The 16,088-nt window shown below is 48.3% G+C and overlaps 1 protein-coding gene across 6 annotated transcripts in view; it reads left to right on the top strand.

The window, feature by feature from the left end:
• Window positions 1-16,088, top strand: part of LOC144601308 (A-type potassium channel modulatory protein KCNIP2) — a 191,960-nt gene that overhangs the window by 138,189 nt on the left and 37,683 nt on the right. Inside the window, exon 1 of one of the 6 annotated variants that reach the window (XM_078413345.1) lies at window positions 15,734-15,834. The exons of the other annotated variants lie outside the window; for them this stretch is intronic. Coding sequence (XP_078269471.1) covers window positions 15,750-15,834 — 85 coding nt within the window. The 5' untranslated portion in view covers window positions 15,734-15,749. Of the gene's footprint in view, window positions 1-15,733; window positions 15,835-16,088 lie in introns of those variants that run through there. 6 annotated transcript variants of the gene reach the window in all.

Below are 16,088 nucleotides of genomic sequence, written 5' to 3'. Positions count from 1 at the left end.
AGCTTTTCACTGTACCTCACTCAGTACACGTGACAATAAACTAGACTAAACTAAACGGAGACCCAAGCGAGATGGGAAGACACAGTGAAGCCAGTCACAGATAGACCTGAACACCAGTCTTCATGACTCAGTCTGAAGGAGGGTCCAGACCTGATACATCCCCCAACATTTTCTCCAGAGATGCTGCATGACCCACTGAGTTACTCCAGCATTTTGTGTCTATCTCCAGTCTTCAGTCTCCACCATTGAAGCCCAGTGGTATGAACATCGACTTCTCCATCTTTAGATAGTTCCTCTGTCCCTCTCTTCCCCTCCTCCTTCCCAGATCTCCCTCTATCTTCCTGTCTCCACCTATATCCTTCCTTTGTCCCACCCCCCTGACATCAGTCTGAAGAAGGGTCTCGACCCGAAACGTCACCCATTCCTTCTCTCCCGAGATGCTGCCTGACCTGCTGAGTTACTCCAGCATTTTGTGAATAAATCGATTTGTACCAGCATCTGCAGTTATTTTCTTATACTTCAGGGCTGTGTCTGGATCACAGCTGCCACCTTGTGGCCACTGCCTCTCAATGCAAGGTTCATTCGACTCCAGCCAACCCAGCTGAAAGAAACGTAGAAACAGAAAACAAGTGCACGAGGAGGCCATTTGGCCCTTCGAGCCAGCACCGCCATTCATTGTGATCATGGCTGACCATCCACAATCAGTAACCCATGCCTGCCTTCTCCCCATATCAATTGATTCCGCTAGCCCCTAGAGCTCCATCTTACTCTCTTTTAAATTCATCCAGTGAATTGGCCTACACTGTCTTCTGTGGCAGAAAATTCCACATATTCACAACTCTCTGGGTGGATTTTATTATTTTGCATCTCAGTTTTAAATGGCCTCCCGTTTATGGCCTCCCGTTTATTCTTAGACTGTTTATTCTTAGACTCCCCCTACATTGGGAACATTTTTCCTGCATTTCTAGCTTGTCCAGTCCTTTTATAATTTTATATGTTTCTATAAGATCCCCTCCCATCCTTCTAAACTCCAGTGAATACAAGCCCAGTCTTTCCAATCTTTCCTCATTTGACAGTTCCACCATCCCAGGGATTAACCTCGTGAACCTACGCTGCACTGCCTCAATAGCAAGGATGTCCTTCCTCAAATTAGGAGACCAAAACTGCACACAATACACCAGATGTGGTCTCACCAGGGCCCCGTACAACTGTAGAACTCTTTACTCCTTTACTCAAATACTCTCGATATGAAGGCAAACATGCCATTAGCTTTCTTCACTGCCTGCTGTACTTACATGTATACTTTCAATGACTGGTGTACAAGGTCTTGTTGCACTTCCCTTTTTCCTAATCCAACATCATTGAGATAATAATCTGCCTCCTTGTTCTTGCCGCCAAAGTGGATAACCTCAGATTTATCTACATTATACTGCATCTGCCCACTCACTCAACCTGTCCAAGTCACCCTGCAACCTCCGAGCATCCTCTTCGCAGTTCACACTGCCACCCGGCTTTGTGTCATCTGCAAATTTGCTAGTGTCACTTTTAATCCCATCATCTAAATCATTAATATATATTATAAATAGTTGCGGCCCCAGCACCAAGCCTTGCGGCACTCCACTCGCCACTGCCTGCCATTCTGAAAGGGACCTGTTAATTCTTACTCTTTGTTTCCTGTCTGCCAATCAATTCTCTATCCATGTCAATACCCCACCCCCAATACCATGTGCTCTAATTTTGCCCACTAATCTCCTGTGTGGGACCTTATCAAACGCTTTCTGAAAGTCCAGATACACTACGTCCACTGGCTCTCCTTCATCTATTTTAGTTGCCACATACTCAAATAATTCCAGAAGATTAGTCAAGCAGGATTTTCCCTTTATGAATCCATACTGACTTAGACGAATCCTTTTACTGTTATCTAATTGCGCTGTTTTTACATCTTTAATAATTGACTCCAGCATCTTCCCCACCACTGATGTCAGACTAACTGGTCTATAATTCCCCCTTTTCTCTCTCAATCCTTTCTTGAAAAGTGGGATAACATTAGCTTCCCTCCAATCCACAGTAACTGATCCTGAATCTATAGAACATTGGAAAATGATCACCAATGCATCCACAATTTCTAGAGCCATCTCCCTGAGTTCCCTGGGATGCAGACCATAAGGCCCTGGGGATTTATCAGCCTTCAGTCCTATCAGTCTACCCAATACTATTTCTCACCTAATGCAAATTTCTTTCAGTTCCTCTGTCTCCCTAGATCCTCTAGTATATCTGGGGGATTGTTTGTGTCTTCCTTAGTGAAGACAGAACCAAAGTACCTGTTCAACTCTTCTGCCATTTCCTTGTTCCCCATAATAATTTCACCTGTTTCTGCCTTCAAGGGACCCACATTTGTCTTTACTAATCTTTTTCTCTTAACATACCTAAAGAAGCTTTTACTGCCTTCTTTATATGTTTGGCCAGCTAACCCTCATACTACATCTTTTCACCCCTTATTACCCTTTTTGTTACCTTCTGTTGTCCTTTGAACGTTTCCCAATCCTTTGGCTTCCCGCTACTCTTTGCTATGTTATACACCTTTTCTTTGAGTTTTATTCCATCCCTAACTTCCCTTGTCAGCCACGGTTGCCTCTTACTCCCCTTAGAATCTTTCTTCCTCTTTGAAATGAAATGATCCTGCATCTTCTGGATTATGCCCAGAAATTCCTGCCATTGCTGTTCCACCATCATCCCTGCTAGGATCCTTTTCCATTCGACCTTGACCAGCTTCTCTCTCATGCCTTCATAGTCCACTTTGTTCAACTGCAACACTGACACTTCCGATTTAACCTTCTCCCTCTCAAATTGCAGATTAAAACTTATCATATTATGGTCACTACCTCCTGGTGGTTCCTTTACCTCGAGTTCCCTTATTAAATCTGGTTCATTAGACAACACTAAATCCAGAATTACCTTCACTCTGGTGGGCTTCAGTACAAGCTGCTCTAAGAATCCATCTCGGAGGCACTCTACAAACTCTCTTTCTTGGGGTCCAGAACCAATCTGATTTTCCCAGTGTACCTGCATATTGAAATCTCTCATAACCACAGTGGCATTACCTTTATTACATGCCAATTTTAACTCCTGCTGCAACTTGCACCCGAAATCCAGGCTACTGTTTGGGGGCCTGTAGATAACTCCCATTAGTGTCTTCTTACCTTTACAATTCCTCAATTCTATTCACAGCGACTCTACATCGTCAGTCCCTATGTTACCCCCCCAACAAGGGACTGTATTTCACCCCTCACCAACAGAGCTACCCACCTCCTCTGCCCACCTGCCTGTCCTTTCTATAGGGTGTATAACCCTGAATATTCAGTTCCCTGTCCTGATCCTCCTGCAGCCACGTCTCTGTAATCCCCACAATGTTATATCTACCAATCTGTAACTGAGACCCAAGCTCATCCACTTTACTTCTTATACTTCACGCATTCATATATAATACTTTTAATCCATTACCCACCTCACCATTCACATCGATTTCTATTTCATATCCTATTCCTATTTCATCTCATGTCCTTCACTCTCCTATCCCTTTGTGGGCTTTCTGCCCCGTTAATTCTGGTGAGACTTCCAGCGCGTGGCCCTTCAAGGGTTAATTCTGTTTCCACGTAATGTGCTGAGGATTTGTATCCCTCATCACCCATTCAAGAAGGCATACTGTTGGGTTGCATCGCAGTCCGGTTTGGGAACAGTTCTGCCCAAGGCCGCAAGAGATTGTAGAGAGTTGTAGAGGTAGCCCAGTCCGTCACATAGTCCAGACTTGCCAGCAATGACTCCATTTACACCACGCTGATTCGGAAAAGCAGCCAACATAATCAATTCGTTCCCCCCCACCCCCCCCCCCCCCTCTGCCCCTCTTGCCCCAGACATTCCTCCTTTTCTATACATGGTGTGTAGTTGTGGAGAGAGTGAGTTTAGTTTAATTTTGTGTCATCTAGACCGAGGTACAGTGAAAGGCTTTTTGTCGCCGGCTACCCAGTCAGCGGAAAGACAATACATGATTACAATCGAACCGTCCACAGTGTACCGATACAGGATAAAGGGGATAACATTTAGTGCCAGATAAGGTCCAGTAAAGCAATTAAAGATAGTGCGAGGGTCTCCAATGAGGTAGATGGGAGGTCAGGACCGCTCTCTAGTTGGTGATAGGATGGTTCAGTTGTCAGAAAACAGCTGGGAAGAAACTGTCCATGAATCTGGAGGTGTGCGTTTTTACACTTCTGTACCTCTTGCTGATGGGAGAGGGGGAAGCAGGAGTGACCGGGGGGAAGACTGGTCCTTGATTATGCTGCCGGCCTTGCTGAGGCAGCGTGAAGTGTAGATGGAGTCAATGCAAGGGAAGTTGGTTTGCGTGATGGTTTGGACTGCGTCCACGACTCTCTGTAATTTCTTGCTGTCTTGGATGAAGCTGTAATGCATCCCGATAAAATGCTTCCCATGGTGCATCTGTGGAAGTCGGTGAGAGTTGTTGGGGGCATGTTGAACATCCTACGCTTTCTAAAGAAGAAGAGGCATTGGTGTGTTTTCTCGGCCATAGCTTCGATATGGGTGGTCCAGGACAAGTTGCTGGTGATATTAACTCCTGGGAACTTGAAGCTTTCGATCCTTTCTACTTCAGCGGCGTCAATGCAAACCAGGGTATGTGCATTGCTTCACTTCCTGAAGTTGATCGCCATCTCCTTTGTCTTACTGACATTGAGGGAAAGATTGTTTTCTTGGCACCAGGTTACTTGGTTCTCAATCTCCTTCCTGTACTCCGTCTCATCATTATTCGATATCCGGTCCACAATGGTGGTGCCTGCAAATTTGTAAATTGAGTTGGATTTGTATTTGGCTGCACGTTTGTGGTATATAAGGAGTAAAGAAGGGGGCTGAGAAGTCTGATATTAACCAAGTGGGCTGTTTCGTCCAGGATAGTGTCGGCTCTCTGGAGAGTTGTTGGAGCAAGGTAAGTGCAGTGTATTCGATTCCATTCCATCATACTCCTGACTTGGACTGAGCATTTAGTCCTTTATTTAATCCTGAAGGAACAATTTAGGTGTAGGTTTATTATTGTCACGTGTACCGAGGTACAGTGAAATACTTTGTTTTGCATGCTATCCAAATGGATCACATGTACCATGCATAAATACAATCAATTCAAACTCAAGCACAATAGGGAGAGCAAGGGAGATTTAGTCTAGTTTAGTCGTAGAGATACAGCATGGAAACTGGCCCTTCGGCCCACCAAGTCCGCACTGACCAGTGATCACGCCATAGGCTAGTTCTATCCTACACACGAATGCAGTGTGTACAGTAAGGTTGCATGGCGGCACAGTGGTAGAGTTGCTGTCTCACAGCGCCAGAGACCCAGGTTTGTTCATGACTACTGATACTGTCTGTATGGAGTTTGTACATTCTCCCTGTGACCGCGTGGGTTTTCTCTGGGTGCTCCTGGTTTCCTCCCACATCTACGACGCGCTTGTTTGTAAGTTAATTGGCTTCTGTATATTGTAAATTACCGTTAGCGTGTAAGATAGCGCTAGTGTACAGGGTGTTCGTTGGTCAGCACGGACTCAGTGGGCCGATGGGCCTGTTCCCACACAGTATCTCTAAAACTAAAACAAACTAAAACTCGGGGCAACTTACAGAAGCCAATAAACCTACAAACCTGCACGTCTTTGGATTGTGGGAGGAAACCAGAGCACCCGGAGAAAACCCACGCAGTCACAGGGAGAACGTACAAACTCCACACACAGACAGCACCCGTGGTCAGGATCGAACCGGGGTCTCCGGCGCTGTGAGGCAGCGGCTCAACCCGTGCGCCACCGTGCCATAGCGTGTAAAGGGGAAGGGGAGATCAGACCAACCAGGATGGGGAGATCACTATGTCCAGCGTTATCATCTGTCATTAGCCACTCTCGTAGTGTAGTTTAGTTTAGTTTAGTTTAGTTTAGTTTAGTTTAGTTTAGTGATACAGTGCAGAAACAGGCCCTTCGGCCGAGTACCGAGTACTGACCAGTGATCACTGCACACTAACACTATCCTACACACACAAGGAACAATTTACACATACACCAAGCCAATTAACCTACATACCTGTACCTCTTTGGAGTGTGGGAGGAAACCGAAGATCCTGGAGAAAACCCACGCAGGTCACAGGGAGAACGTACAAACTCCGTACAGACGGCGCCCGTAGTCAGGATTGAACCCGGGTCTCCGGCGCTGCATTCGCTGTAAGACGGCTGTATTGTAACTATGTTACAACCGCAGAACAAAACCCAGAATGCTGGAGACTGAGCCACTGCTGGCAGTAGGTTGGGGTGGCTGTTCATACAGTAGGCCTGGGGGGCACATGGGTGCTGGCTGAGTGGGTGGTGTGTGCAGTGGAACACCGAGCGGCAGAACGCCAGTCACCGGTCCCACCACATGGCCACCACCCCACCGCGGTCTGGGTGGCGATGATATTTGCACAGATCTAATGTCAGCAGGGATGACAACAGATGGTACAGCTCCATCAGCTCAGCTCACCAAAGGGCAGGCAGCTGCTTATCCTTGAGGCTAGGATCCCATGGGGAGCTGGGTGACAACTCGGAGCAGGTATTGGAATAGGAGAAGGCCATTCGGCCCATCCGGCATGTGCTGTTATTCAATGAGCCTGGGAACATCTGTATCCTTAACCCATCCCGACTCCATACCATGATTAATTGTCATAGAGTCATACAGTTACACAGTGTTGAAACAGACCCTTGGGCCCAACTTGCACATGCCAACCAACATGTCCCATCTACACTAGTCCCACCTGCCTGTGTTTGATCCATATCTCTCTAAACCTGTCCTATCCATGTACCTGTCTCAATGTTTCTTAAACATTGCAACCTCAACTACCTCCCCTGCCAGCTTATTCCGTACACCCACCACCCTTTGTGTGATAAAAAAAGTTATCCTTCAGGTTCCCATTAAACTTTTCTCCGCTCATCTTAAACCTATGTCCTCTGGTTCTCGATTCCCCTATTCTGGACAAAAACCTCCATGTGTTTACCCGATTCATTTCTCTCCTGATTTTGTACATCTCTATAAGATCACCCCTCATCCTCCTGCGCTCCAAGGAATAAACCCCTAGCCTGCTCAACCTCTCCCTAGAGCGCAGTACCTCGAGTCTTGGCAACATGCTGCTCAAGCTACTGACCCTTCCAAGCTTAACAACATCTTTTCTGTAACAAGGTGATCAAAACTGAACACAGTACTCTAAATGTGGCCTCACCAATGTCTTGTACAACTGTAACATAACCTCCCAACTTCCACGCTCAATACTTTGACTGATGAAAGCTAATGTGCCAAAAGCCTTCTTGACCACTCTATCTACCTGTGGTATCACTTTCATTGATTCAAAGATACAGCATGGAAGTGGCCCTTCAGCCCACTGAGTCCACACTGACCATCAATGACCCATTCACACTAGTTCTGTTTGATCCCACTTTCCCATCCATTCCCAACACGCTACGAACAATTTTACAGAGACCAATTAACCTACAAGCCTGCACGTCTTTGGGATGTGGGAGAAAACCGGAGCACCCGGAGAAAATCCACGCGATTACAGGGAGAACGTATAAACTCCGTACAGACAGCACCCGTGGTCAGGATCGAACCCGGGTCTCTAGCGCTGTGAGGCAGCAACTCTACCGCCGCGCCACCGTGCTGAGTTACATCCTTGTACGTTCTTGTTTGGAAACAAAACAGCCAGTCCAGAATGAAATGCTAGATGCAGGAAAAATGTTCCTGATGTTGGGGGAGTCCAGAACTAGGGGTCACAGTTTAAGAATAAGGGGTAGGCCATTTAGGACTGAGATGAGGAAAAACTTCAACACACAGAGAATTGTGCATCAGTGGAATTCTCTGCCACAGAAGGCAGTGGAAGTCCAATTCATTGGGTGTATTCAAGAGAGCGTTAGATATAGCACCTAGGGCTAACAGAACCAAGGGATATGGGGAAAAAGCAGGAACTCAAGTAAGAATCCAATACATAGGCATTCAGCAGTGTGTTCCTTTCTCCTCATGGGCTTTTTTAATGTCCTACTGTATTTTGCCATAATAATTATAAAGACACGCAGGTTTTGTAGGTTCATTGGCTTTGGTAAAATTGTAAATTGTCCCTAGTGTATAGGATGGTGTTAGTGTGCGGGGATCGCTGGTCGGTCGGGATTTGGTGGGCCGAAGGGCCTGTTTCCGCTGTATCTCTAAACTAAACTAAAGTTGCATTTATATCGTGGCACTAATTATTCACACTGACCCAACATGATTGGTAAGAGTGTTATCAAACAAAAGGGGTGGGTGGCACAGCTGGGAGAGCTGCTGCCTCACCGCGCCTGAGACCCGGGTTCGATCCTGACCTCGGGTGCTGTCTGTGTGGAGTTTGCATGTATTCTCCCTGTGACTGCGAGGGTTTTCTCCGGGTGCTTCAGGTTCCGGTGGTCTTGAGCTTTTGTGACACTCAACAAACTAACACTGAACAACAAACTAACTCCCCCCTACCCGGGACCTTTTACAGGCAAAGTCTACTGAAATGCCACATGAGAGAGGTGCTGAGATTACGTGGCATTATGGCATAGTGCGGCAGTACACAGCATTGCCAGGCATTGCACGGCATAGCACGGCTTTGCACGGCATTGCACAGCATTGCACAGCATTGCACAGCATTGCCAGGCATTAAAGCCCATTGTATTGTGTTACAGCACATCACAATACATAACAAGACACTCGTTTGCAGTGCACTGCATTACATGACATTACAAGTCATTGCATGGCATTTTACAACATTACAACATGATATGGCATTATATTACTTTACATTACATTACAGACTACTCTCCTTCTAAAACCAAAGTCGCCAGGGAGGTCCCGGACTCAGTCACTGACTGTTTAACAGCTTAAGATAATCGCTGAGAAAAGTCTTTAGGTGATGATCACCATCCTCCTCCAGTCTTGGGGTGGTCGACAAATCAGACCTTCTGTGCATCTCCCTCTCTCTCCCTCTCTCTCCCCCTCTCTCCCCTCTCTCCCCCTCTCTCCCTCTCCCCCCCTTCCCCTCTCTTCCCCTCTCTTCCCCTCTCTCCCCTCTCTCCCCCTCTCTCCCTCTCTCCCCTTCCCCTCTCTTCCCCTCTCTTCCCCTCTCTCCCCCTCTCTCCCCTTCTCCCCCCTCTCTCTCCCCCTTCTCCTCCTCTCCTCCTCTCTCTTCCCCTCTCTCCCCCTCTCCCCCCCCTCTCTCCCCCTCTCTCCCCCTCTCTCCCCCCCTCTCCCCCCCTCTCTCCCCCTCTCTCTCCCTCTCTCTCCCCCCTCACTCCCTCTCACTCCCTCTCTCTCTCCCTCTCTCCCCCTTCCCCTCTCTCCCCCTATCCCCCCCTCTCTCCCCCTCCTCTCCTCCTCACTCCCTCTCACTCCCCCTCTCTCCCCCTCTCTCTCCCCCTCTCTCCCCTCACCCTCTCTCATCCTCTCCCCCTCTCCGTGTTCTGACTGCGATTCTCAGTTCCTCCCCTTCTCCTCCCCACACCCTCGGCTGCGTACCTCTGTCTCTTTCACTCTGCGAGTCGGTGCCTCTGGGGTTGTCTCCCTCGGAAACTTGTGCTGTGCCTCTCTCCATCTTAGTGCCTGTGCTGTGGGACTCTGCAGCTCTGTACGTCTGTGAGACTCCCTGTCACTGATATGTGGTGTCCCTTCACTGAGGTACCTTCTCCTCTCCTATGCATCTGAGTCGTGTCTTTTGCGTTTCTCACTCTGTGTCTGCTTGTGTGTCTGTGTGCCTGTGTGTCTGTCTGCATGTGTCTGTGTACGTGTCTGCATTTCACACAAAATAGTCTCTGTGAGTCTCTAAGTGTGTCATTCTGTATAACCACCTCTTTGACCATTTTCCTGTTTTAACCTAATGTGTGTGTGTGCGTGTGTAATTCTCACAAAAGTCCCTCTGTGAATCACTGAGTGCCTCATTCTGCATTGCAATTCTTTGACCACTTTCTTATTCTGAAATCTGTGTGTGTGTGTGTGTATTTCTCACAGAAAGTCCTCTGTGAGTCTCTAAGTCCTTCACTCTGTATCACAACCTCTCCGACCACTTTCTTATTCTGAGCTGTGTGTGTGCGCACATTTCTCATAAAAAAGCCTCTGTGAGTCTCTAAGTGCTTTACCCTGTATCGTGACTTATGTGACCACATTCTTATTCTAAGCTGTGTGCGTGTGTGTGTGTGTGTGTGTGTGTTTGTGTGTGTGTGTTTCAAAGAAACCTTCTGTGACCCACTGAGTGCCTCACTCTGTATCATATCTTCTGCGACCACTCACCACTAGGTTTTGTGAGTATGTATGTGTATCTGTGAGTGTGCCTATCTGTGTGCGTGTATCCGTGTGCATGTGCGTGTATCTGTGAGTGCGTGTGTGTATCTGTGTGCAATTGCGTGTGTCCTGTGTGCGTGTGTGTATCTGTGTGTGCACGGGCGTGTATCTGTGTGTGTGTATCGGTATGCGTGTGCATGTATCTGTGGGTACGTGAATACACCATATCCCTCGCCCTGTCTGGTCACGGTGCCTCCCCTCACCGCCAGTCCCTCAGTCTCATCGTTCTGTGGCTCGGACTCTGTCTTACGTGCCCGCTGGTCTTGCTGCCCCCCTGCTCCACCGCCCCCTGCGCTCTGACCCAGGGGGTGGCAACAGAATGGTCCTCGACAACGTGTGGCAGTCTGAGGGGTTGCAAACTGTAGGCATCATCTTTCTCGTTGTAAGTTCGCTGAAGCTGTTACATTTCCTGGGACTGATTGATTTCTCCAGTGAAGGTAGGAAGAGGCTTCAAGTCCAGCGCGCTGCCTCATTTATCAGTGTCTCACTTTTTCGGATTAACCCAGTTTAAGGTACTCGAAGTTTCTAAATATAGCCCTGTAAATATAGTCATTCTCCGAGCTAATTTATGGATCTATACCGAGTTATTTTTGAAATGTTTATGTCAACGTACTTCAGCTCCTATTGACTTGCTATTGATACGAGCCAGTTTTGCTAGTGACGTGTGTAGAACAAGATGTATTCTCTAGAAGTAGCAACAAAGAAGTGCAGATGCTGGTTTATACCAAAGATAGACACCAGAGTGCCGGTGTAACTCTGCGGGTCAGGCAGCGTCTCCGGTGAAAAAGGATGGGCGACATTTTGTGTCGGGATTCCAATTTCTCCATCTTGGTTTTATAATCCCTACCTGTCAAGGATCTAATCGCATAGCACATAGAACAGTACAGCACAGGAAAAGGCCCTTCGGCCCACTAAACATGATACCAGGTTAAACAAATCTCCTCTGCCTGAACATGATCCTTATCCCTCCATCCTTACATATCCATGTGCCTACCTAAAAGCTTCTTGAACACCACATTGTGTCTGCCTCCACCACAATCCCTGGCAACATGTTCCAAGCACCTACCACTCTTGGTATAAAACACCTTGCCCCCTACATCTCCTTTAAACTTTGTCCGCCTCCAACCTGAAATCTACGCCCTCTAATCTTTCCGCAGTCAGGGGCAATGAGTCAGGGGCAATGAGTTCGGTGGCTTGGTGGTGGGTATATGGATCAGGAAGAAGAGGTCGTGGAGGCAGATACTATCTATACACTAAAACTCTCATTTGTTTGTTTGTTTGTTCCTGAACTACAGCCAAAACTGTACACGATAGCCCGACAATTTTAGGCCCACCTTACTCACCGCCATCCCTTTGGTGCTAATGGAAGAAGTTACTTTGAAATCGGTGTTATATTTTTCAAGTTATTCATATTTTAAAGTTTAAATCTATCTCCTAGGGAGGGAGGGAGGGAGGGAGGGGATAAGGGGGGTTGAGGGGGATGGAGGGAGGGGGGAAAGTGGAGGGGGGGAGAGGGGAGGGGGGGAGGAGAGAGTGCTCCTGCACCAATGCAGGAGAGGTTTGGGCCCAACGGGTCCACTTGGTCTAGTAGCATTTAAAAGACACATGGATAGGTACATGGATAGGAAATGTTTAGAGGTATGTGGGCCAAACGTGGGCAAATGGGAACTAGCATAGATGTGGCATTTTGGTTGGCATGGAGACGTCTGGCCAAAGGGCCCGTTTCCGTGCTCTATGACTATGACTCTGTGACTCTCTGGCCCCATGAGTATGACTCTATGACTCCATAGAGTCGGGGGAGGGGGGGAAACAGGTGGGGCCCAGAGGAGGGAAGGGTGGGGGGAGGGGGGTGGAAGAGACGGGAAGGGAGAAAGGGGGTTTGGGATAGTTAAGTTACAGGTGACTTTCTTTGGATTGATTTAGGTCGGTCTAAAGAAAGGTCCCAGCCCGAAATGTCATCTATCCATGTTCTCCACAGATGCTGCCTGACCCGCTGAGTTACTCCAGCCTTTTGTGCCCTTTTTAAACCAGCATCTACAGTTCCTTGTTTCTATGCGATCCCAGCTCATGTTTGAGACGGTGTGACTGCAAGCAGAGAGTGTAGTTCCTGTCTTATCGCTGTCTGGCACCACGCAATGTCAGGTTGACACAGTGATTTAGCACAAGCCTAGACTGACACGGCACAGTCCACAACCAAATGTCAGATAAGAAACTCTGAAGCGTGCACCACCACACTCAGCAACAGCTTCTTCCCCTCTGTTATTGGGCTTCTGAACAGTCCTTCCATAAACTACGGCCCTGTCCAATTCACCCCCACCCCATTGAGGACATTGGACTTTGTCTCTGGATCTGATGCACTACAATGCCAAGAACTATATTCTGAACTCTGTATCTTCCCCTTTGCTCGACCTAGTGTACTTGAGTTTCAATTGATTGTGTTATCTGATCTGTTTGGCAGGCATGCAGAGGTGGTTAATCTGTGGAATTCATTGCCACAGACGGCTGTGGAGGCCGTTTTTGGGGGTACTTTTAAAGCGGAGATTGACAGGTTCTTGATTAGTAAGGGTGTCAAAGGTTTCGGGGAGAAGGCAGGAGAATAGGGTTGGGAAAAAAAGATGGACCAGCTGTGAATGAATGGCGGAGTAGATGCGACGGGCCAAATGGGCTAATTCTGCTTCCATGACATGAACTTATGAACTTATAAACCTTTTCACTCTACCTCGTTACACGTGACAATAATAAACTTAAAATTGTGATGCAAATCCAACAGTTCATTTGTAGACAGACATAGATTTCAGTCTGAAGAAGAGTCCCCACCCAAAATGTCATCTGACCATTCCCTCCACAGATGCTGCCTGACGCGCTGAGTTCCTCCAGCACTTAGTGTTTTGCACAGGTTGGTGAAAAGGTGAAAAACGGGTGTCAGATAAGGAGTTTAGTTTAGTTAATTACTGCCACATTTACCGAAGTACGGTAAAAAACTTTTTGTTGTGTGTGGTATAGTCAGCGGAAAGATTAAAATGGAGCCGCCCACAATGTACAATGTCACCTTCGACCCCGTCAGCTGTCACATACAGCACATAATCCTCTGACATTTTCGCCACCTTGAACGGGATCCCACCACGAGCCACATCTTCCCATCTCCACCCCTTTCTCCTTTCCGCAGAGACCGTTCCCTCCGCAACTCCCTGGTTAACTAATCCTTTCCCACCCAAACCACCCTCTCCTCAGGTACTTTCCCCCCCGTGGCCGCATTGATATTGCAACACCTGTCCCTATACTTCCTCCTTCAACTCTGGCCAGGGACCCTGACAGTCCTGGCAGGTGAGGCAGAGGTTCACTTGCACCTCCTCCAACCTCATCTATCGTGTCCCACTGTTCCAGGTGTGGACTCCTGTATATCGGCCAGACCAAGTGCACACTGGGTGATTGTTTCACTGAACACCTTAGCTCAGTCCAACTTAGCCTCTGAGATCTCCCGGTTGCCAAACACTTGAACTCCCCTTCCCATTGCCATACTGGCCTTTCTGTCTTTCCCTTGCACCACCTCTCTCTCTGTCCCTCCCTCACCCTGGTTGCCGTACTAGTTTCACTGCTGCCGTCCTGCTGAGTTTCACTGTTTGTACCACTCGTTATCACCTTCCGCACAACCAACAATGGACCATTGTGGGCTCCACCTCTCCTTGATCATCGTTGCCGGCTTTGATTTATTCCTTTGTATATCTTTCATTCATTTGTTCTGTCTGCCTTTATCATCCCTCTCCTTTCCCTCTCCCCTGACTCTCGGTCTGAAGAGAGGTCTCGACCCGAAAAAGCTCCTATTCCTTTTCTCCAGAGATGCTGCCTGACCCGTTGAGTAACTCCAGCTTTTTGTGACGATCTTTGGTGTAAAGCCGCATCTGCAGTTCCTTCCTACAAACAGTGCACAGAGATACAGGATAAAGGGAATAATGTTTAGTGCATGATAAAGTCCAGTAAAGTATGAACAACTTTTGACTCCTCTTCACCTCGACGCTTACTCCACCCGTCCGCAAATCCAACCCCTCTCACCTGTATCTACCTGTAACTTGTTCTGCACCCCCCTCCCCCTCCCCCCCCCCCCCCCCTCTCTCTCCTCGGACAGCACCCGAGGTCAGGATCGAACCCGGGTCTCTGCGCTGTGAGGCAAAGGCTCTACCAGCTGCGCCACCATGCTGCTTTTGCAACTGGTTACCGTTCTACAATAAATAATTTGCAACTGACGTTGCGGGATTTTTACGGTTTGATTTTGAGGGCACGTTATTGAGCATTGGTAACGGGGGTGGGAGCTCAGTTGTGACCCCCACTGTGTGTTGAGGGTGGGGGGGTATTAGATGAATTCTCCCAGGAACGGCCATGAAAATGGGATGTTCTCTCCTCTTGGGTGCAGTCAAGCCTTTCAATCACTGTCTGAGAGCAGCTGCTGCAGTGATCAGTGAACAGCGTGACACAGGAGTCATCGCAGCCAGATCGCTCACCACTTGGAGTCTGATCCTGTGACCAGAGGCATGGGGGACAGGCAGGGAGACACGGACTGAGGAGGGGTAGGGGCCTGGCAGAGACTGAGACAGGGTGAGGCACAGAGGCAGACAGAGAGGGAGCAGTCAATAGGTGCAAGGAGGGAGACAAGGGGTGACAGAGAGAGAGAGAGAGAGAGAGAGAGAGAGAGAGAGAGAGAGAGAGAGAGAGAGAGAGAGAGAGAGAGAGAGAGAGAGAGAGAGAGAGAGAGAGAGACACAGACAGAGACATTGAGACAGAGAGAGACAGAGAGATAGACAAACATAGAGTGAGACAGTGAGAAAGACAGACAGAGACAGAGAGAGGCAGAGATAGAGAGGCAGAGAGAGAGAGACATAGAGATAGACAAACATAGAGTGAGACAGTGAGAAAGACAGACAGAGAGAGGCAGAGATAGAGAGGCAGAGAGAGAGAGACATAGAGATAGACAAACATAGAGTGAGACAGTGAGAAAGACAGACAGAGAGAGGCAGAGACAGAGAGGCAGAGACAGAGAGGCAGAGAGAGAGACATAGAGATAGACAAACATAGAGTGAGAAAGACAGACCGAGAGAGACAGAGACAGAGAGTAGGAGAGGTGGCCACAGAGTGAGACAAACACAGAGGGCAGGTCAGGAACAAGGTAACGTGAAGTGAAGGGACAGGTGGGCAGGAGGGGTGGGCAGGTGAAGGAGAGACTGAGGGGGGGGGGGGATATACCGGGGAGTGGTGGGGAGGGGAAGGGAAGGGACAGAGAGAAGCGTGAGGTGAGCATGGACGAGTGGCCGGGACGTCCAATTTAAACGAGTGACGTTCCCATCTCTGGTGCAATGGCGCTGGTACCTCAGACAACCGGAGTCTTGTTCAAAACCATCCGAACCCTGTTGCCCGCGCGCGCCCACAAGAAGGGCAGATGTAAGTGCCGCCACCTTCAGCTTATTGCTGGGGTTCCCCTTGGGGGGAACAGTGTATGTGTGTGTGTGTGGATGGGTGAGTATGTGTGTGGGTGTGTGTGTGGGTGTGTGTGTGTGTGTGTGGGTGAGTATGTGTGTGGGTGTTTATGTATGATGGTGTGTGTGTGTGTGTGTGGGTGGGTGAGTATGATGGTGTGTGTGTGTGTGTGTGTGTGTGTGTGTGTGTGTGTGTGGGTGGGTGAGTATGATGGTGTG

This window comes from Rhinoraja longicauda, chromosome 16 (assembly GCF_053455715.1).
Source record: "Rhinoraja longicauda isolate Sanriku21f chromosome 16, sRhiLon1.1, whole genome shotgun sequence".
Classification (NCBI taxonomy): Eukaryota; Metazoa; Chordata; class Chondrichthyes; order Rajiformes; family Arhynchobatidae; genus Rhinoraja; species Rhinoraja longicauda.
Note: the sequence above shows the minus strand (reverse complement) of the source record. Positions and strands in the feature narration are given on the sequence as shown.